At 45.0% G+C, this 23,983-nt stretch overlaps 1 protein-coding gene across 5 annotated transcripts in view; it reads left to right on the top strand.

Annotated features, from left to right (window-relative positions):
- NEMP1 (nuclear envelope integral membrane protein 1) overlaps nt 1-23,983 on the top strand; it is a 140,032-nt gene that overhangs the window by 79,517 nt on the left and 36,532 nt on the right. For all 5 annotated transcript variants that reach the window (XM_029594873.1, XM_029594870.1, XM_029594875.1 and 2 more), the window contains exons 6-7: nt 15,605-15,719; nt 16,357-16,582. In XM_029594873.1, coding sequence (XP_029450733.1) covers nt 15,605-15,719; nt 16,357-16,582 — 341 coding nt within the window. The remainder of the gene's footprint in view (nt 1-15,604; nt 15,720-16,356; nt 16,583-23,983) is intronic.

Raw genomic sequence — 23,983 nt, 5'->3', positions numbered from 1 at the left:
GGTAATCGTTTTGCCTTCTTTCCACCTTTCCTAATGTGTGGAATACATCTGGACTGTGCTTCTAGAATGGTATTTTTTAACAATGACCACGCCTCTTGGACATTTTTTACTTTTGTAGCTGCTCCTTTCAGTTTTTTTCTAACAATCTTTCTCATTTTATCAAAGTTTCCCTTTTGAAAGTTTAGCACGAGAGCCTTGGATTTCCACACTGTTCCTTTTCCAGTCATTAAATCAAATTTGATCATATTATGATCACTATTGCCAAGCGGCCCCACCACCGTTACCTCTCTCACCAAGTCCTGTGCTCCACTGAGAATTAGATCTAAAATTGCTCCCTCTCTCGTCGGTTCCTGAACCAATTGCTCCATAAAGCTATCATTTATTCCATCCAGGAACGTTATCTCTCTAGCGTGACCCGATGATACATTTACCCAGTCTATATTGGGGTAATTGAAGTCTCCCATTATTACTGCACTACCAATTTGGTTAGCTTCCCTAATTTCTCTTAGCATTTCACTGTCCATCTCACCATCTTGACCAGGTGGACGGTAGTATACCCCTATCACTGTAGTCTTCCCTGTGACACAAGGGATTTCTACCCATAAAGATTCAATTTTGTATTTAGTCTCATGCAGGATGTTTATCCTGTTGGACTCTATGCCATCCCGGATATAAAGCGCCACACCTCCTCCCGACTGCTCCTCTCTGTCATTGCGATATAATTTGTACCCCGGTATAGCACTGTCCCATTGGTTATCCTCTTTCCACCTTGTCTCTGAGATGCCAATTAAGTCTGTCATCATTTACTGCTATGTAATAATCAAAATATATAAATAACACCCCAGTGAATTTTTAAAATTTTGCAAATTATTAAATTATTGATAACAATTCTCTGCTCACAACCAAGTCTTTGTTTAAAAGAGAGATTTTTTTGGAAAGGTCAACTGCAATGTGTGGTGAAACACATGCAAGCTGCCTAATTTGCTAAAACCGCAAAATTTTTAGACAAGTAGAGGAAGGGTTTCATATATAAATGTTTCAGCCCAACACACGGTCTGATAAATTTCCATGTATAATCATCAACCAATCCTCCTCCACCTGTTATATTATTTTTAGCTCCGTGCAACCCTAGTGAAAACTGCAACACATTTTTTGTCCCATTCCTTAAAGACGATTTGTATTTATGTGTAGAATTCGAATATCATTTAATTGAGCATAGCTTTCAGAGTCCCGACTTATCTGATGATGTTAAATCCACCCGACGTAGCTACGTTTCTGGTCCGCAACGGAACCTTTCTTCAGGGGATACGTTCTTCTGAAGCAGTCGGTGTAACGATAGCTGAAAATGAAGCTTCAAAAGAGATTTTTACCAGGCGCCATAGAGAGCTCTTGCTCTCTAAAAAAAAAAATTCACTGGGGTGTTACTTACTTATATATTTTGATTATTACATGACCAATTCCCCAGAACATTTTGGTGCCGTTTGAAATTTTTGGTATCATTTACTGCTATACATTCTAATTCTCCCATCTTACTTCTTAGACTTCTGGCATTAGCATACAAACATTTCAAAGTTTGTTTTTTGTTTGTATTTTTATTCTGCTTTTTAATTGATAGGAATAAGTTAGAATTTTTTAGATCAGGTGAGTTTTTAGTTACAGGCACTTGGACTACTTTTCTAATTATTGGAACCTCACTGTCGGGATGCCCTAATTCTAATGCATTATTAGTATCCTTTAAAGATACATCTCTCCGAACCATGCGCTGCTGAGCGACTGTCGGCTTTCCCCTTTGTTCTAGTTTAAAAGTTGTTCTATCTCCTTTTTAAAGGTTAGCACCAGCAGTCTGGTTCCACCCTGGTTAAGGTGGAGCCCATCCCTTCGGAAGAGACTCCCCCTTCCCCAAAAGGTTCCCCAGTTCCTAACAAAACTGAATCCCTCTTCCTTGCACCATCGTCTCATCCACGCATTGAGACTCCGGAGCTCTGCCTGCCTCTGGTGACCTGCGCGTGGAACAGGGAGCATTTCAGAGAATGCTACCCTGGAGGTTCTGGATTTAATCTTTCTACCTAAGAGCCTAAATTTGGCTTCCAGAACCTCCCTCCCACATTTTCCTATGTTGTTGGTGCCCACGTGTACCACGACAGCCGGCTCCTCCCCAGCACTGTCTAAAATCCTATCTAGGTGACGCGTGAGGTCCGCCACCTTTGCACCAGGTAGGCATGTTACCAGGCGATCCTCACGCCCACCCGCCACCCAGCTATCTACATTCCTAATAATCGAATCACCAACTATGACGGCCGACCTAACCCTTCCCTCCTGGGCAGTAGGCCTTGGGGAGATATCCTCAGTGCGAAAGGACAATGCATCACCTAGAGAGCAGGTCCTTGCTACAGGATCCTTTCCTGCTACACCTGGTTGGTGCTCTCCGATTATGAGACCTTCTTCCTCCAAGGCAGCACCAGGGCTGCCAGTCTGAAGTTGGGACTGGACTACTATGTCCCTGAAGGTCTCATCTATATACCTCTCTGTCTCCCTCAGCTCCTCCAGGTCTCATACGAAGGGCTGAGAGGCAATAGAGCTGAATGCTGGGTTGCTTGAGAGGGAGGGGCTTGGGGCTTTTTGCAACGATATGCTAGACCAGAGCTTTCCAAACTGTGTGTCGGGACACGTTAGTGTGTCGCCTGCAGTGTGCAGGTGTGTCGCGCAAGCCCGGTCAACTCTGATGCAAATTTGGGCTTTTTTTTTTTCTAGAGATTCACTTTTTTTTTTCAGTTTATGGGTTGCTTATTATTGGGTGATTTTTGCTGTCAATCGCGTTTTTTTTGGGGGGCTTGGTGGGTGGAACAAGCCCAGCCATCCTTGCATTGGCTGCTGCTGCTGCTGATGAGGCCTGGCCATGAGGAGTACTGACTGCAAGCAGCAGTGTCTGGTGATCATGGAAGGGAGTGAAGCACTTAACTGGCAACAATCAAAAAGACGAGGTACATGAGTGTGGGGGCCAGACATGTGCTGGGGAGAGAGAGATGAGTGAGTGGGGGGCAAACGTGCTGGGGGGACAGACATGTGCTTGAGGGGGAGAGATATGAGTGTGTGGGGGCCAGACATGTGCTGGGGGGAGGAGAGAGATGAGTGTGTGGGGGACAGACAATTTGTTTTATTATTGTTTCTCATAAATTATAACAATAACATGAATCTTGGAATATATATTTTTAATACAAATTTAAGGTTTTCATGAGATAGGTTGTGTCGTGAAACATTTTATTTATGTATATATTTAAGGAAACATATTTTGACAATTTATGTATATTTCGTTCGTTTAACCTTTAACCTCTGGTTTACTAGTAGACTGAATTACTGTGTCCCGAAATTATGTTTGTCTAAAAAGTGTGTCACAAACATGAAAAGTTTGGAAAGCTCTGTGCTAGACGTTAGTGTCTAAACAAATTTGATATGCTTTACTCTCTCACCCGATTGAGAATATGGTTCAATAATTCTCATATTTTTTAATTGGTGGTGGATGCACAAAAATTTATGGAGTCTTTACCTACTTCAGGGTAATGATTAAGCTGTTCGGTACTATATATTGAGGACCTAATTTTTCCTTTGTGGAAAGGAAGATAGTTTGTCTAGATTTGGGACTCTGACTTAAGTTTTATTGACATGTTGATATTCTGCTGTGCTGAGGTCATTTTGGCCTACATCTTTAATCTTTTCACTTGTTCTCAAAGTTGGATTTGGGAATGGTCTTCAGTTGTGGTTGCAGCGGCGGTGATCATTTCTGCTTCTTAAAACATCTTTTTCTAGACCTGCGCTGGATATGTTCGTTTTTGGGACAGCTTGCTATAACAAACATTTTCTCAGACTTGCTTCATGGTTGTGTTTGCTGCATGGGGTTTATCTATGCATCTCATCTACTTCTATTTGGGGTAGCACCTGAACGCATCTGCTATGATCTTGGCCTTATTCTGTAGTATTGGTGGGGTTTTTCCTTTTTCATTTATGGGGTTTTAATAGGGGGGGGGGGATTGGTATTGGGAAGGGCAGGGTGGGTAAATTTTCAGCTTCATGGTTATTTGGCTGAGGTTTTGGGGGGGGATTATAGTGAATAAGAACATAAGAAAATGCCATACTGGGTCAGACCAAGGGTCCATCAAGCCCAGCATCCTGTTTCCAACAGTGGCCAATCCAGGCCACAAGTACCTGGCAAGTACCCAAAAACTAAGTCTATTCCATGTTACCATTGCTAATGGCAGTGGCTATTCTCTAAGTGAACTTAATAGCAGGTAATGGATCACAAGGTGATGGTTCTTTTGGTGGTTTTTCATTTTGTTGAACTTGCTATCTTTACCATAGGGGGGGAGGCTGGAGCTCGAATTGGGACAATTCAGTTTTTCCAGTTTTATACGGTTAACTCTCCTGTATTGGGCAAGTGAGGTTTGGGATGGGGACCCCCATTGAGTATATATCCTGGAATGTAGCAGGATTAGGAACCCCCATCAAACATGAGAAAGTGCTTTCACAAAGACTCAAGAGGGTATTATCTTTTTGCAAGAGACTCACGTGTTAGACCGGAAACACAAAAGCTTTGTCGTAATTGGGTGTTGCAAGTGTTCTTAGCCCAAGATAACTAAACAATGTGGGGTAGCTGTTTTACTTCATAAATATATACCTTTTCAAATGGAACAGGTTAAAGCTGACCCTGAGGGAAGTTATATGCTAGTAAAGGAGAAATTGTTTGAAAGAGGTAATTTTGGCATCCATCTATGCCCCTAATAAGTATCATAATTTCTACATTGAGTTGGTTACTTGCTTACAGGACTTGAGTCCTGCCCCCCTTATGGGAGGAGACTTTAATTTTATAGCTGATCTTGCCATGGACAGGTGCCCTAACTTAAAATCGCTAGCGGCATGTAGCAATAAAGGGGTTAACTTTTATGTGCTCCACGTTAAATCTTCTGTATATCTGGTGGACATTATACCCAGGTGAAAAGGACTTCACCCATTTTGTGAGGGCACATGAGATTAAGTCTTGTATTGATTACATATTGCTCAATGAAGGTCCTCTTCCCTCACATTTCAAGAGCTATGATAGGCCCTTTAGTTATATCTGATCATTGCCTGGTGCAGTGTACCTTTGTTTGCCAGACCTTTTTTTAAATTTTATTTGTATTAATTTTCAACAATTAAAAGCAGGACAATCCTTTCTGAAAACAAAAATGAAATAGCCAGAAAAAAAATATTCAAAAGAGAAATCCAGACTTGATATAACATTTTTCGAAAAGGAAATACCACAGAGTCAGGGGCAGACATAAGGGAGATTTGGAATAATACCGTAAAAGAAACAGGCTTAACATGGACATAGCAACACATTCTTTTTGGATCTTCCAACCTAGAAGTTACCAGGAGACAAAGATATACTCCTAGAATTAATAAGGGATTTCAGTTCGGGAAGAAAAAAATCAAAACATTCATTCTGAGAGCGAATAATGCATTTGCATGGATATCTTAATACAAAGGAGAACCCCAAAGATGATATCTGCAGCCTTAAAGCAAGAAAATCACGTCTCCTTTCTAGTGTAGCACAGGCAAAGTCCAGAAAAGTAGAGCCTGCCTGGCCATGGAAAGAGACTGTAATGTTCTTAAAATATCTTTTCATAACTTCACTTAGTTCCTGTTCAGAAACAAGACTAGAAGAGTAGAACGTTCATAAATCTCAACCATAGAATCTTCTAGGAATTGAGTCAAATTTTCTATCATCTCAGGATGGTTTTCTTGAGGTCTCTCTTTAGCTGAACCCGGCAAAAATAAAACATTTTACTAATACATGGCATTTTCCCAGCTTCAGATTTAATTATATCAAGAAAATAATTTTTCAAGGTATGTGGTAGGGGTCTACCCCCACTAGCTTAGGGAAATTCAGAAAGTGAAAGTTTAAATGCCTTGTATAGTTCTCCAAGTATTCTATCCTGAAAGAGACATTGCCAAGTTCTTTGATCGTTTTAGTATTACAAGCTTGAGTCATAGAAACAGAGGTCTCCATTTGAGATTTAAGCACATTAATTTGACTGAATCTAGCTTCAAGTGATTCTATCTTGGTAGCAAGATTTTCCAGTTTAGTGTGATGGTCTCTCAGAGAACAACCAAATCCTGCTACTAGGTACCATAACGCCTGTAGCTTTTAACTACTGCTGGCTTGGGTGGAAAATGGAAAAGCTCACCCCATATTCAGAAGGCGAGAAGTCTGCTTCTGGATCGGCTCCCCCACGGTCTCCCAGAGTCTCCATCGGTGTAGAAGCAGGAACAAAAAGAGCGGAGTCCAAAAGTCTAGGGGCCTTCGGTGAGCAGGGAGAAAGCAGAGACAGCAGTGGCAGCATTCCACTCTGGGCCCCCACCTCCTGTGGTTGCAGCAATGATGTCACTACTCTGCGCCGCAGTCGAGAGAGAGAAGCCGGCATTCGCTGGAGCCAGCGGAGGACGAAGATCCGGGGGACTTAAGGCAACATCCCCTGGCGGTTCCGACGTGCTCTTGCCGGTAATTGCAGCAGGGCCGCGTACCCCTTCAAATGTTGCCGTTCCAGGTGCATATGAGGTTAAGGTTGCTCAGTAGGGAAGGAGGTGTCATCAGGGGGGTAAACATGGGCTTTCCCTTTTTCTTTTAGCGATATCCTTGAAGAAAACAGAGGAATAGGGAGAGCGCTTCCAAACGAACCTGGCTCACACCACCATCTTGCCCCGTAACCTCTATTCGCCAGACTTCTAGATCTTTATTTTGGAGGATGCCCATATGGTTAAATACAGATTATCTCATTTCGTTCCTGTCTGGAAGACAAATGTGAATATGAGTTTTTTTTAACCTACAGCAGTGGTGTTCTCAACCTTTTTCCCATCGTGACTAAGCTGACAGGCCACGCTCACATGTATGACACACTGCTTGTTACAATTCACGGCGGAAATAAAAAGTAAAGGGCCGGTAATTATTTTTATTGTTTAAAATGACACAAGGAAAAGATTCGTATTCTGTCTGAACAGAAATTGCATAAATAGTAAACATTCCACACCAAAACAGCACCAATTTCCAGCACTTAAACAGTAACCACCTTACCTAAGAAAAGGCAACACTGAAAATATTACACCAGGCCTTAAGACACCAATACATCTCCTATTAGGAAGATGGACCAAGTCAGGCTGCTATAGAGCCCTACACAGAAACTACACGCCAGCAGAAAACCTCACCTGAATCACATGTGCTGACCCTCACCTAACAAAGAATAGAGACCAAAACGCATAACTAGAAGTATGCAGAAAAAACTGAATTGGAAACTGCAACAAGCCAGAGTCTCTGTATGCAGTGCAACAAAGGAAAAAAAGAAACATCACCCATCCTTATAAAACAAATCAAGAAATATAAAATCAGTAGCAGTAAAACTATACTAACAAAAAGAACAGATTATTTTAAAACAGCTGATGAGTGGAATATCCAATAATTAAAAATTCATATAAAAAAGGTCTAGATACCAATAAAATATTTCAAAATAGCAGACACACAGATCCAGTAATGAAAAATAAGGACACAAAAATATTTTTGCTCTGCATACCTGGGAACATTTGATATCCAGGTGCCCTGAGATTGTTTTGAATTAGCAGGAGGGGTGGTTTGCTTGGAACTTTCTCCTCTGTCACATTCCAGCAGTGTCTCTCACACTGGCTCTCAATTACACACCTATACACACATGCTCTGTCACTCACATAAACACATGCTTTTTCTCTTATAGGCTCTTAATTACACATTTACACACATGCTGTCTCTTTTCACACTTACACAGGCTTTCAATCACACACATACATGCTGTCTTTTTCTCACACACTCACATGCTTACAAACATGCGCTCTTTCTCTCATTTACACACAGACTCTCAATCACATACTGACATGCTCTCTCACCTAAACCAGCTCTCAATCCCACACAGACACACATGCTCTCTCTCTCTTACTTACACACAGGCTCTTAATCATACATACACATGATCTCTCTCACACACACAGAATCTCAATCATACACACATACTCTTTCACACAAACAAGTTTTCAATCACAAACTTACACATACAGGTTCCCAATGGTAAACTTACATTCATGCTCTCTCTCTCACAGGCAGACTCTGTCACAGACATACTCTTTCACATGTACAGGCTCTCAGTCATTCACATACATGCTAACTCACTCACATACACAGGATCTCAAACACACATGCTTGCTTGCTCATTCACTCTTTCCCTCCCTCCCTCCCCGGAACTAGCGGCAGCAGCAGCCTCCCAACCCTAACCTCCTTCATTTTCAGCCCTCACGGAGAAAGTCCCATTGGCTGCGGGAGTTGACATTCTTCTTCATTTTTCTCCGAGCCGCGCTGCTCATTCCTCAGGCCGCGCCTCTCTTCTGTTCTTCGGGCCAATACTGATCACACTCGCATGGTCTCTTCTTCCCGCACACGCACCCGCTGCTCACCACTTCCTCTTCTGGGCCGCAGGGGGGGGAGAGGCGGGAAGAAGAGACCATGCCGGTGCTGCTGACTCCAGCTGTTCTGCCGCGTTCCGCCCGGGCTGACAGCATTTTAAGCCCGGGCAGAGGGGGACCGGGAAGTGTGGCGACACACTGGTTGAGAGCCACTGACCTACATCACAGGGGGAACCTGGATCTCTATTGGGGAAACAGCGAAAGCTGTAATGAGAGGAGAAATTATCAGCTATATTTCTTCTAAGCGTAAAGCCCTTAATAGAATTATTTTAGAGCTCACCTGGCATCCGAGTGTCTGTAAGCAATGTTTTGCTGACACTGGGCTTGCCCAGTGGGAGGAGGAGTCTTTGACTGGTCAAACTATAAAATGACCATCTTCATCAGAATGCCGTACACTCCCTATTTGCCTTAAAACATAAACTCTATCAACATGGCAATAAGTCTGGTAGGTTACTGGCAAACTTGAGAGCTCAGAGAGGTTCAGTACATGTCAAAGGTTTAAAGGATGCCAAAAGAAAATGGTGCTTTGACACTGAGGATAGGGAAAGTTTTCAAGGAGTTTTATCAAGATTTGTATTCTGCTGAGGCAGACTATCTTTTAGTAAGGAGCAAATTCATGTCCTACGTACTTTTGCCCCAGGTGGAAGAAGTAGGATTGCCGAAATTAAATCAAGCAATTACAAAAGAAGAAACGGGGTGTGATATTGGAGAACTCAAATCCTTCAAGTCTTCTGGTCTGGGTGGTCTGCATGTTCCTTTAATAAAGTGTTAATTGAGCACATTCAGGAGCCATTTTCCTGTCTTTAATTCTATGGTACAATCTAGGAGCATGCCAGACTCATCCTGGGCAGCAGTGGTGATAGTGTTGCCCAAGCCAGGGGAAAGATCCAGGCTGTCCTGCATCCTACCGCCCTATTTCTTTGCTTAACTTGGGCATAAAAATTTATACTACAGCATATAGTATACATTTACATGGAAATCTCATTAATGCTTGAAAACCAAAAGTTCTGGCCTGACTTATCAGATGCTCCAAAACTCGGCCGCCCGTATCCTCACTAATACCCATAGGAATGACTACATCATGCCTGTACTCAATCAACTGCACTGGCTGCCAATCTCTTCCAGGATACGATACAAGTCCCTCAATATCATCCATAAATTCCTTCACACCAAAAACTTGCCCTGGTTTAATGAGCACCCCCAATTTCGCACCCCTAGCGGACCCACCAGAAACCAGCATTCGGCAACTTTACACACACCCTCTCACAAAGCTTAAATGCACCGCAGACCGTGCTCTCTCCATAGCCGGTCCTACACTTTGGAATAAAATACCCCCCAGTCTTCGCCAGGAACAATGCTCTAAGAAATTTAAGCAGAATCTTAAGACCTGGCTTTTCAAGCAAGCATTCACATGAACTTCTATTGCTTAACCCCCGTTGACTTTATCTACTCTTTCCCCACCAGCCTTTGCCCCCCTTCCACCTTCTCCCCGTCCACAGTCTTCCTTTCCTTTAGCCTTTTCCCCCTCATTCCTTCTCCTTTCTGCTCCCCCTTCCCCTTTTTTCTCCTTCCTTTACATCCTCGCTCCCTGTAATTGTAAATATATTTCAATGTCACCTCCCACCTATGTACATTTTTTTGCACCTATAATTTAATCTACATTTCTGCATCCTATAGATAGTTGTCCCCCCCCCCTTTTTTATGGATTACTCCAACATGTATTCTGATTCAGTGTTCCTTGTTTACTGTAAAGCCTGTTGCTGCATTACTTTTTCTGTAAACCGATAAGATGTTCAAAATGATTCTGTATATAAAAACGTTAAATAAATGTACTGTTTGTAAGTTGGAAAGCTCACTATGCTGTAATGTTCATTTTTGTGTAAAACTTAAATATATTGGGGGGGGGGGGGGGGAAAAAACAGCAGTTCAGCTGCATGCTATTAAATAAGCTAATTCTTCTCTCTGTTGGAGAAATTGTGGGGAAATCGGGCATCTCACAAACACACATTGTATCTGTGCCCCGTGCTTACATCTTTTTGGGCAGAGGTTCAATCTATAGGTGAAATTGCATCAGTTCAAATTCTGGATGATATCCGGACATGTGTTTTTATTTAGGCAGGATGCAATTGCAAGAGTAAGGAGCTGAACCCTTGTCCTGAAACTGTTTGGTTGGCACAAGAGTGATGATAGATAACTGGTTGAGAAGTTCAACCCCAACAATAGAGAATTGGTATGGAGTGGTGGGGACCATGATGGAATTAGAAATGCTAATGGGAAAAGTGAAAGGTAAATATAGGAGGGTGAAGAATTTGTGGGAATCAGTTTATAGATGTGTTCCTGATAATTTCTGAATTGAGATGTCTTATTGTGGAGATGCCATCTTTGAAGTACATTTGAGTGTTACCCAGTGTTATCTTGAAGATTAATGCTGGTGGGGAGGGATAATGGGTATTGTAAGGACAAATGGGCTGTATTTTATCCATGTTAATCAGTGTTTGTATGCTGACTGTTGATGTGCACTAGTTGTACACTTGTTTTAAAGCTGTTAAATAATTAAAAAAAAAAAAAAAAAGGAACCAACCCTGTGGCTCACTTGGTAAATGCTGTGCATGGCCATGCAGAAGGTCCTCCAGCTCAATCCCCAGGGGTCTTCTGCTCCCTGGGGATGCTGCACACATAGCATTCACACCCCCCTAGATGGAGAAGGAGCCATGGTCTTTGCTTAAAGGTGATACCTGGTGGCTGGATTCAGTCTGATTGCAAGATCCTGGAAGAAGTTCTAGTACATGGCCCCTGGCCCAGGACTGTCACTGCAATGACCAGACTAAGTACATAGGGGGGTAGGGGATATTCTCCTAGGACAAGCTGTATGGTAGTCCTCACATGTGGGTGACAACATCCGATGGAGCCCGGCATGGAAAACGTTTGTCAGAATTTCTAGAAGCTTTGACCAGCACACTGAGCATGCCTAGCATGCTGCTATATGTGCATCCATGTGAGGTCCCTCTTCGGTCTCTTCTTTTCCACAGTGCAGTTGCCTTGCTGTTCGTGGAGCTCCTGTCTTATTTTTCTCAAATATCTGGTCTTTCCTTGTCTGGTCGGTGACTCCTCAGTGGGAGGCTTTTTTTCCCCCCCACTTTTTTTCAACTTTGCGGTCTATTCCCAACTACTCACCACATGGTGACCACTGGTCATTGACTGCATGCTGGGTGTTTTTTCATGGCGTCGACAAGTTTTAGTCGGTGCCCGCGGACCATGTCCATTACGGATCTGCATGAGGTTTGCATCTTCTGCTTGGGGGCCTCATACGACGTCCGTGGGTGTCTGTGACCAGATGACCCCCAAAGGCCGTTGGGTGTGCCTCGATAAGATGGAGAAACTTTTTGGGGTTTCAAAGTCTGCTCCTTCTACTCCTACATTGGAACCCTCGACCCCCAAGAGGTCATAGGGAGCCCTAGACATGCTCCCCCTCATTATTCCTCTCGCCAGTCCTTCAAAGGATCGTGGGAACAGTGATAGATCCTCAGTGATTTCACTGCTCTCCCGGACATCGGGGTCCTCCGCTTCCTCAGCACTGGGGAAAGACCGGGCCGAGTACTGTGGGAGGTCACGCAAGCAGTCACCGGTCGCAGTCAACCCGGCTCTGGTTCCAGTGCAGCATCGGCAGCTGCCAGGCCATGACTGAAGCAACAACTGCCATTGGAGGCCCCATCCTTTGATGTCCCCAGGAGACCTAGGCATTCCCCACCGATGTCCGTGCTGGGCAGCATGCCTCCTCGAAGAGCCGGTGACTCCTTGTCCCCTTCCCTCAGTCCTGGCCACACCAGACTTTCAGGAGGAGTTGGACCGCAGGGTGCAGTCCATGGTGCTCTAAGCAGTTCAGTGTTGAGCTGCCGGTGCCCGAGCTTCCGCCATTGATGTTAGCACCTGTGCTACAGCGTCTGGATGTCCTCTTAGGCGCCCTACCGATGCAACTGGTGCTCGAGGGGCCTTTGATTCCCCAACGGCCACCAATGCCCTCCACGGGTGCGATCTCTGGTCATCTGAGGAGGAAGATACGGCTGGGTCCGTGTTCCCTAGACCATGGTGCTCTGGTCCCCTTGATGCCTGGGGAACCGTCTATTCCCGCGGTGCCCTCGAGGTCTCCAAAGCCATCGGAGCCCAGGACTGAGACCCCCTCAAGACCTCGCCCGCGTCAGTCTGGTCCTAGTGAGGAGGAAGTGAGTGCGTACCCTCCTCTACCGCTCCTCTTGAGCACACTGAGGAGGAAGGACTTTACGACCCTTTGGGAGATGATTCCATGGAGTTATTCTCAGATTATTCAGATGACCCCTATCTCTGAGCCCTCTCCACTGGAGGAACGGCGCCAGTCGCCACCCCCCCCCCCAAAGGATCTGTCCTTTGCAGGATTTGTAAGGGCTGTGGTTGAAGCCATTCCCTTTCAGCTGCTCATGGAGGAGGATACGTGCCATAGGATGCTGGAAGTACTCCAGTTTGTTGACTCTCTTAAGGAGATCATGGCGGTCCCATCCACGACATCTTTAAGGACCACCACCTCTGCATGTAGGAGCACTCCATTTCTATCTCCCCTTTCAGCAGAAAAGCAGATGCCACCTATTTGGTGCAGCAGGCCTTTGGGGTTTGAGAAGCGGCACCTCCCCCACCAGTTGGTTGAGGAGTCCGCCCTGAAGAAGGCCTGGTGCTCCTGCACACATGCCTCTGCCCTTCTGGGGCGAGAGCATAGGGGGCTCAATGCCTTGGGCAAGAAGGTTTTCCAGGGTGCCATGCTGGTTGCCCGCATTGCCGCCTACAAGCTTTACATGACCCAATACAACCGGAATCTCTGGAAACAGGTCTAGGACCTCGCAGAGGGTTTGCCTCAACACAACAAGAGGCACTCTCTGCCATTGTCCTTCTGGGTCTAGAAGCTGGCAAGCATGAGGTGCGTTCCATCTATGACGTCTTTGAGACGGAGGCTTGGGTAGCAGCGGTGAGCATCTGTACCAGGAGAATGGCCTGGCTCAGAGCCCCTGATCTCTGTCCAGAGGTGCACGAAAGTCTAGCCAACCTCCCCTGAACAGGTGAAAACCTCTTTGGGGGTAAGGTCTGGAATGCAGTAGCCAATTTGAAGGACCACCATGACACCCTTCAGTTTTCCGCCATCGCCTCAGACACCCCATCCTTGGCTAGGAAATCCTCCAGGCTGGGATTCCAAAAGCCTTTCTACAAGCAGAGGAAGTATTATCCTCTGGCCTCCTGGGCTCGTCTGCCATGCACCAGCTTCAGGGGTGCCTGCTCCAGCTACGGGCTTTTGACTGGCAGCGAGAGAGTGATGTCAGGCGGTGCAATTTTTCCCATACCTAGATGACTCAAGAGTGATTCCCAGGGCTAGAGCGCCTTGAGCGCTCTAGCCCTGATAGTGCAGACACAAGCCTTGTAGTTTATCAACTGCCCTATGTTTCACCTCTGCCAGTCTCCTCAGCTGGACTTCATATGGGCCAGGCTGGGCACAGTTCAGGCAAAAGCATTTCTGCCCCAGGATTGGGTTCTCTCCCTCTCCTCACTGGCAGCCTTTGTCCGCAACAGCCGGCAGGTGTCTGCCTGCCTTCTGCTCCATCTGCTAGGCCACATGGTGGCTTCCGTCCATATCACCCCTCTCGCCTGCTTGTGCATGCAGAGGGCTCATTGGACCTTGCAGTCATAATGGCGACAGGCCTCCCAGGACCTCGAGACTCGGGTCACAGTCGGGGACCTTCTGCGACTGTCCTTGTGGGAAGACTTCTCCAACTTGGAGAGGGGGCTTCCCTTCCAAACTACTCTGCCTCAGATGATCCTCACCACATATGCCTCCCCTCAGGGCTGGGGAGCCCATGTGGACAGCATCCACATGCAAGGTCTCTGGACTGCCTCCGAAGCCAGCTGTCAAACTTCCTGGATCTTTGAGCGATCTGTTATGCCTTGTGGGCGTTCAGGGACAGGTTGTCGCACAAGGAGGTCCTGATTCGAATGGACAACCAAGTGGCGATGTGGTATATCAACAAACTGGGAGGCACGGGCTTGTTCCTCATCTGAAACGAGGCAGTGCAGGTCTGAATCTAAGCCCTGTCAAAGGGGATGTCGTTGCGGCCCTGTCTGTCGCCCCTTCCAGCCACACAAGTGATCCCTCAACCCGGAGGTAGCGGTTGAGCTATTTCACTGGTGGGGTACACCAGATGTGGATCTCTTCGCTTTTCCACACAACTATAGGGTGAACAAGTTTTGCTCACTGTGGTTGGGGGACAGACATCCGACCTGCGATGACTTCTCTCTCCACTGGGGGAGGGGCCTGCTGTATGTGTACCCTCCCTCTAACGCTCCTCTTGAGGACACTGCTGAAGCTTCAGCAGGGCAGAGGGACCATGATCCTTGTGGCGCACTTTTGGCCCCGACAGGTCTGGTTTCCGCTTCTGCAGGACCTGTCTGTGCGGGCTCCCATCCAGCTGGGGATGGCGCCCGATCTGATCACACATAATCAGGATGCCCTGCGTCATCCGAACCTTGGCCCTGACTACATGGATGTTGAGCATGTAGTCCTTGAGCCCTTGGCTCTTTCGGACAGTTTCCCAGGTGCTAGTGGCTTCTAGGAAGCCTTCCACCAGGAAGTCCTATGGCTTAAATTGGGAAAAGGTTTTCTGTCTTATGTGTGGGGCATGGCTTAGATCCTTTCTCATGTCCTCTTCCCCAGCTGTTGGACTACCTGTGGCACCTTTCTGAGTCTGGGCTCCAAGCTAGTTTGGTTAGAGTTCACCTAAGCGCCATCAGTGCGTATCATCAGTGTGTAACTGGCACCCATGTCACCCATCTTTGAGGACTACCATCCTGCTTGTCCTAGGAGAACACCTGTTACAGGTAAGCAACTGCTATATAAAAATAGATGGGAAGAAAATCCCCAGATACTTGTAAATGAAGGCTTGTGGTACTTTTTCCCAGCCTCAGTTCTGACAGAGCTGTAGGCCAAAAAACATGAGAGAATTACTGGGTCCAAAAAAAAAAAAAAAAATTTCACCAAAAATAAAAAAAAGTGAACATGGCTACAACTTCTCTTCTGTCCTAGAAAAGCCCATTTTACGTGCTACTAGTGGGAGGCTGGTCTTTCTCGCTGTATATCATTCAGCTGATGTTCAAGAATTTACAAGACATCTGCAAAGGATACTGGCAATATCTGCTGGGTAAGGGAATCTTTGGCTTTTAGATTTCATATTTTTCACACACTTCAACAGGCTGCATGTTCACTGTGCTTTCTGAATGCAGAGAGATGTATTTATGAACATTTGATGTCACCTTTTCCCTACATATGTATTTTTTTGTTCTGGTGAGATGTATGTATCACTCTTACCTACTGAAACATTTCTTGTGGCACCTGTTTACTGCTGTTTTTATGTTGAACGATTTTGTTTTGTTTTATGTTGTAGTTTTTTTTGTTTTCTAAATGAAATTTTGCATATTGTAGTTGAATTCATTTTAGAGTTTTGCTTCCCTCTTTACGTGCATAGACTGAGCCATGCTGCAAACGGAGTAGGTTTTGTGACTGGCATCGCTCATGAATTTTTATCTTTGGGTTGATGGATTAGGGCAAGGCTAAATTTGATCAGAGGAAGGAGCTCCTTCTGGATAGACTCCCTGTTGGAAGGAGCTTTGACACTAGGTACCCTTTTTGTTTCTTTCAAAGCTACTTTGCTGTTGCTTCATGCCTTAGGTGTCCAGATAGAAACCACCAACATCGCAGGCCTATCTCCTCATTAAACCTAGAATTTTTCCTCTCCATGTGGCAGAATAAACAGTGTGCCCTCTGTCTTCTCTGTGCAGGTTATGTATTCTTGATAGGTTTCCTCAGCTTTGCTGTGTGTTACAAATACGGACCCTTGGAAAATGAGCGCAGCATCAACCTCTTGTATTGGACCCTGCAGCTGATTGGCTTGCTGCTGATGTATGCAGGTGTCCAGGTGCGCCAGACTGCTGTGACCTTGATCCTCCTCGCCTTCTGCACAAAATACATGGAGTATCCAGTCCTCTGGACATATAGGACATACAGGTGACTGTAAAACCAGACCCATGTCAGAACATACTGCATCTCTTAATGTAATTGCGATCAACTGGTGTGTAGTTCCTGATAGTCTGATAGAAGGAAGACTCTCAGTATAATGTAGCCTGTTACAGATCTGGTTTCTTATCTGTTTGGGTGTCTACAGAAAGCTGTAATAAAAAGTCGCAGTACTTGAAGCTGCTTTGTACCTGCAGTCTTACTCTTGAGCATTTACCTTGCTTAAAGATCTAGTGAGACCAAATGATCTGTGCTTAGGTAGTCAGCTTCCCATCATCCAAGTGTGAGATTTGATTATGTTAAATGTTCTGTTAGCTGCATAACGTAAGGAGTCTTGCACCACCTATGATAAGCATGAGTCCTGCAGTGACCTCTGAGGAAGCTGCACTGTTGCTGGTAAGATGTCAATGAAGTCCTTCCCTTCCACCCCTGAGTGCCCAAAATTAACCTCCCACTCACCCAACCCCCACAATTGCACACTCAGGTGTGGTGGTGCTCCGTATGCTTCCAACCAAAGGCTCCCTTATTCTGAAGGATTTTGACAACCTTTTGTAGAAATTGTGACAAAGCCAAGTCATGCCAGCAGGTTGTTCACCTAGACATTTATGGAATGGGTGTTTTGGTATTTTCATACTTCTTCTAAGATTTTATTTAAAGACTCTTGGTAATGCTTGACATCACACAGCAGGCATATGGATTTCATACACCAGATTTGTTTTGGCTGGGAGTGTTTTTGCAGAGGTGGAGGAAGAATGAGGTCTTTTATATTGAGAACCACCCTGCAGGGCAGGTAATTCCAGTGGGTCAGCTTATGTTTTAAGCTTAAAGGGCAAGAAACTTGTAACCATATTATTCATGTGTTGTACTGCACTAAATAAATATCCCTCTTCATACAGTCAGACTAGTCCAGATAAATGGGATATGCCCACTCACCAGCAGTTGATGTCAATTAACCTCCTGTTTTCCATCACCCCTTATATGCATCTGTGCTGACCATTCTGCCAGTATTGTCTTCAGCAGATGGTAGGCAAAGATACTGTGCTGTGAAAGAAGGCTGAATGAAGAAGCATGATCTCTAGGGCAGCTCCTGCGGAGAAAGGCCAGTCCTCCCTTCCCCACTTGAGCATAGTCCAGGGACAGATTTAACTAAGAACATAAATTGCCATGCTGGGTCAGACTAAGGGTCCATCAAGCCCAGCATCCTGTTTCCAACAGAGGCCAAACCAGGCCACAAGAACCTGGCAATTACCCAAACACTAAGAAGATTCCATGCTACTGATTCAATTAATAGCAGTGGCTAGTCTGTAGGCTGCTCCTGAGGTGACACTGTTCTCCCTCCCTCTGTTTGACCATAGCCTAGGGTTCCAGTCTTAGTCTGGTTTGTTGGGTGTTCTCTCTCCCTTCCCTCTCCTCATCCCTTGCTGTATTTCTAGTTGGGTGTCAAAAAACAAACAATATACCTTGCCTTCTATTATTTGCATGTAGGATTTTGGGGGCTGTTTTTAAAGTTTAAAAAGAGAGAAATTTATAGCAAGGCAGTGCTCCAGGGCAGAGTCTCAGTTGCAGTCGACTGGGGAGGCAACTGAGGTGCTTCAAGAGTGTATTTGCTGCTTCCCGAGGTATTCAACTATGGACATGAATATAGGAACTTCTCTAACTGCCATAACAGAATGCAGGAAAGCAACCATTGTGCAGAGCTGCGGCACATTGAGAGAGTGACTTGGTTGCACCATGGTTGTATGTGGTGGAAAGAAAAATCATTTCAGAGCAGTTGGGAGGAGGGGAGTCTGCTGTTGTGGGGCCCTAGGGTCTACTGTTCCCTGCCGTTTGGATGGCAGCCATTTTGGACATGCCGGGACTGAGAAGAAGCAAGGCTGCATTTCTCAGAACTGTTGCAGGAATCAATGCTGGTGTGTTTGGAGGCAATGCCTCTTAGTGCTTTTTTTATTTTTTCCTACTGGTGAGACTGGCGGTGAATTTTATTCTCGCCGAGGAGGTGGTCACTATGGCTTCCACAGTGGCCATTTCACTCTTGCCGAAGAAGTGGTCTCCGTGGGTGCTGCGATGGCCATCTTGGAACCGCGAGTGAGTAAGAGGGAGTCGGGATCTCCTTTCCTTCTCCGGAGCACATTTTTAGTGCTTCAGTGGGTAATAAAAGGCCAGGTTTTGGTTCCTTTCTCATTGGATTCCTCCTCTGTGGTTTGAGCTTCAGTATCAAAGGAGATTTTAGTGCCTTTCAGCAGGCTTTCTCAGTGAGTGAGTTTGATCCCTAGGTCTGCTCCAGGTTTTCATCTGCTGTTGTGGAAGAACCTGGGCCAAAAAAAAAGTCTAGGAAAGAGGAGTTTGTAGGACTGAGGAGCAGTTTTCTTTCTTGGATTCAGAAGATTCTTTAAAAGCCTTTAAAGCTCCAGAGGATTCTGGTAGTGGAGGAGAAAGAGGAGGGAGAAATTCCCCCAAACAGGAGGATGGAAATCCATGGTGGTCCTTTTCATCAGTACATCCACAACAAGTGCAAGAATAAATTCTTTTCTGGTCTGGATTTCAAAATGAAAATTGTTCTTTTATTACGGCTACTCTTAATTTAAACACAGACAAGTACAGCGAACATAAGTGCATAAGAACGTGTCATACTGGGTCAGACCAAGGGTCCATCAAGCCCAGCATCCTGTTTCCAACAGTGGCCAATCCAAACCATAAGAACCTGGCAAAGTCCTCTTTGATCATCCAGTCCTTTAGGAGTTTGCATACTGCAGACACTGGTCATCTTATTTGTTCAAGAGTTGCAAAAGACAAAAATTAGGAACTTCTGGTTTTTCTCAAGGGGAGTTTTATGAATCTGAGGCCTTCTATCGCTGCCTTTGGCAATTTTCTCAGTGGAAGGGAGTGGACAGTGGAGTGCCTCAGGGATCTGTATTGGGACCCTTACTGTTCAATATATTTATAAATGATCTGGAAAGAAATACGAGTGAGATAATCAAATTTGCAGATGACACAAAATTGTTCAGAGTAGTTAAATCACAAGCAGATTTTGATAAATTGCAGGAAGACCTTGTGAGACTGGAAAATTGGGTATCCAAATGGCAGATGAAATTTAATGTGGATAAGTGCAAGGTGATGCATATAGGGAAAAATAACCCATGCTATAATTACACAATGTTGGGTTCCATATTAGGTGCTACAACCCAAGAAAGAGATCTATGTGTCATAGTGGATAACACACTGAAATCGTCAGTGCAGTGTGCTGCGGCAGTCAAAAAAGCAAACAGAATGTTGGGAATTATTAGAAAAGGAATGGTGAATAAAACGGAAAATGTCATAATGCCTCTGTATCGCTCCATGGTGAGACCGCAACTTGAATACTGTGTACAATTCTGGTCGCCGCATCTCAAAAAAGATATAATTGCGATGGAGAAGGTACAGAGAAGGGCTACCAAAATAAGGGGAATGGAACAACTCCCCTATGAGGAAAGACTAAAGAGGTTAGGACTTTTCAGCTTGGAGAAGAGACGACTGAGGGGGGATATGATAGAGGTGTTTAAAATCATGAGAGGTCTAGAACGGGTAGATGTGAATCGGTTATTTACTCTTTCGGATAGTAGAAAGACTAGGGGGCACTCCATGAAGTTAGCATGGGGCACATTTAAAACTAATCTGAGAAAGTTCTTTTTTACTCAACGCACAATTAAACTCTGGAATTTGTTGCCAGAGGATGTGGTTAGTGCAGTTAGTATAGCTGTGTTTAAAAAAGGATTGGATAAGTTCTTGGAGGAGAAGTCCATTACCTGCTATTAAGTTTACTTAGAGAATAGCCACTGCCATTAGCAATGGGTACATGGAATAGACTTAGTGTTTGGGTACTTGCCAGGTTCTTGTGGCCTGGATTGGCCACTGTTGGAAACAGGATGCTGGGCTTGATGGACCCTTGGTCTGACCCAGTATGGCATTTTCTTATGTTCTTATGTCAGAAGTGTTTTGAAAGGGGTGTTCCTTGTCAGGCTTACTTTGGATGGCTCAGGCATGGGAGAGGCTTAAATTCTCAGATGGTCGCACTGGTGTTCTTTGTGCCAAAGGACTACCATTTCAGGGTCTTGTGGTGCAAGCTGGAAAGATCGAGGTGGTCCTGAAGCAGGCTATGGTGGCTGCTAAGGCATTTGGGCTACAGCTGGGGCTGTCCATTTCCAAGTCCTGGCTTTGCATCTTGTTTAATGCCTCCAGGAAAAGTCATAATAGTGAACCAGGAGAGGAGTATGACTTTTTTCCCTGGTTTATTTAAATTTATAACCCACTTCCCTGATTTAATTAAATGGTCCAAGGCAGTTCAGTTTCATGTAGCAGCAAAATGTATACCTGGCATAACAGGGGCCTTTCTAGGGACACAGTGATCTCAATAGCTGCAATTCCTGATTGGAGGCGGACTATAATCTTTGGAAAAGGAGCAAAAAAAGCTTTTTGAATCTCTTGTCAACAAGTGTGATGTATGTGATTGTAGCAGAATGGCAGCAGAATCTTTAGCACTTAAAGAACTGCTTACTGGGCTATTCTGTGCACACTTTAGGAACAATTTGCTACAAAAACAGGAAAAAGGGGTTTTGGTTTTTTTGTTTGTTTTTTGGAAGGCAGCTAATGAGGTGAAAGAGCAGGTCTCACACTCGGATGAGCAGGATCGTTCTGTAGCATGGGATTATGGAATGGTATATAGGACAAGGTTCCCCTTCTCACTATGCCATGAAGTTTAGCCACAGCTCCAAGTACCTTTTTTGACAATGATGCTGGTTATGGTAGTAGCAGAGCAGAGGTGATATCCATACAGGAATGAATGGGACCACCTTGGGTGGTTGAGTTTACAGTAGTTGGGCTGGTTGGTCAACTTACATTTGACTCCAGTGTATTGCTGGGCCATGTTCCTCTGGCAGTCTAAAGCAGTGGTTTCCAAGCCTGTCCTCGGGGACCCCCACAGTCAGGTTTCCAGGATAGCTGCAATGAATATGCACGAGATAAATTTACATATACTGAGCCTCCATGGTGTGCATATTCATTGCAGGTATCTTAAACCTAGTCGGAGAGGATTCAAAACCATTTCAGCGGGTCCTTTTGTGGCGATCGTTTAAGAGTTCAGCTGTGTGAAGAAATCTGCAACTGCACATTCCATAGTAGTGGCATTGGCCCTGGTACTTTTGGTGAGGGTGCATATGACATCCTTGGAGAAACGTTTCCTTCCAGGTGGTATCCTGTGTCTAAGAAATTGCTCAGAGTCCCTGTGATGCCGCGGCAGGAGCACCTGGACTTGCACTCCCTGGGCTACAGATTAAATACACACTACCCTGGCACTTGTTTGTCTGATATGGCTCCATGAGGACTGCTGGTACCAAAAACTGTCAGGATGAGATGCATTGGCAGTTTTAAGTTCTAGAGGTTTAAACTTTGATTGCGGATGCCAGCCTGGTGGGCTGGAGATCACTTTGAATAGGTGATTCAGCTTGGAGATCACAGAGAACCAGAGCTGTTCAATTGGCCTTATCTCTGAACCTCAGCTATGAAGTCTGGTTGTCAGAAAAGCCAAGGTGTTGGGACTTATGTACTCCTTCAGGGAGGCTCCAGAAGTCCTTGGCTCTGTTTGGCAGAAGGAAGCTGAAGAATGTTGTGGATTCACATTGGGCAATGTGGAATTAATTTATCATGTTTTATTTTCTCAGTCAAAATATTGTCGACCCTGAAATGTGGTCCCAGTATGAGACAACATTCCATCAAGGTGGCTAGTTCCACTATTGGATTTGGTGGGGGGTCCATCCAGAGTGGTAAGCTAGAAAGAAGTCTGAGCCAGAGAAGAGAAAAATGCTCGTCTGGTCTCGATGCAGAGGTGGGTTCTATACAGCTTTTACTCCTGGGGGAATTCTGCGTACAAAAACTTAAAATTCTGCATACTTTATATTGGTCAAAATAACACAATTTATATGACTGTCTTTGAGTAATTGTATTTTAAATTAATATAGAAAAAAAAGTTATTACTTAAAGATGCAGAATTTTAAATATTTTGATCAGAATTTCCCTTGAAATTCACTGCAAGTGTCCCTTCCTCTTGCTCTCCCTATTCTCCTGGCCTCTTTGCCCTCTCAGGCCCCAATTCCTCTACCTGCCAGTCTCTCTCTCCCCCCTCCAACTCTAGGCTCAACCCCTTCCACTCTATCGCCACTCCTAGAGTTTGACTCCATTCTCAATACTGCCCCTCACACAGGCTTCCTCTGTCCCTCCCTCTCTCTAGTACACATACACACACCCTCATACAGGCTCCCTCACTCTTGTGCGCACACATACCTTCATACAGCGTCCTCTCTTGCATACACACCCAAACGAGCTCCCTTTCTCTCACGCATACGCCCCCCACACAGACTACCTATGTCTCTCTCTGGCACACAGGCTAGCACCTCACATACACACATCACTCAGTCTGTCTCGCACATACATACTCCTTCACAATCTCCTCATATAGGCTCCCTCTCTGGCACCCACACTCAAACACTCCCCCTATGCACACTCATTCTCACTGGGTCCTTAATCTTCACTGCGAGTGGAGTGATCTGTTCGCTCGTGCCTGGGCCTTCATCTTCATTGCGAATGGAGTGTGCTCTGTTCACAACATGCCAGGGTCTCCTCTGCCATTTTCTGCACAGAATTTAATTCTGTGGGGAGGGGGGGATTCTATGCTCTGCAGTAGTGCAGAATTCTCCCAGGACTAAGCTTTCCTCTCTGGCCTTTGATAGGGAGAATGATTCAGAAGTTTTTTTTTGGGGCATCCAGACCTGGGGTTTTCAGTGAATCCAATCAGTTCAAGATGTCTTTGGTATTTGAATCTTGTATGGCTCTTCACAATGAACAGCTCTCTCAGCTACCAATTCTGCTGGAAGATCCAGTGTAGTTTAATTTTATAATCTGGCCGTAGTGAAAGTGACAATTCCTTTTTAAGAGCTAGGAACTCCAGATGTTCAGTTTTTATGAGAAGTTCCATCCACGCAGGCTCTAATGTGTTTAGGTGCTCTACGACACAAAGGTCAGCTAAGTTCCCCCTAATGGTTCATTAGTGAGAATTCAGTGACACTTTTTTTTTTTTTTTTTTGGTTGAGCACTGGTGCACCAGTAAACAGTTGAAGCCTAGCAGGGTGTCTGTTCCAGAGTTCTAGACTGCTTGCAAGCAAGTCCTTCTATGGTTTTGATGCTTAACGTCTTAGAAGAGTACATGCCCTTTCTTGCATTCTGCAGGGAGCATGTTTAGGGAAAGACCCTTGTCCTTTCTTCCATATGTGGCCATGAGTTGTTGCATGGGTCTTAGACACATTAAGCTGAGGTACGGAATTAATCTCTTCTGGGTAGCAGTCTGCACCTACCAGGGGAATTCGC

This window comes from Rhinatrema bivittatum, chromosome 3 (assembly GCF_901001135.1).
Source record: "Rhinatrema bivittatum chromosome 3, aRhiBiv1.1, whole genome shotgun sequence".
Lineage (NCBI taxonomy): Eukaryota > Metazoa > Chordata > Amphibia > Gymnophiona > Rhinatrematidae > Rhinatrema > Rhinatrema bivittatum.
This window is presented reverse-complemented; position numbering and strand designations above follow the sequence as displayed.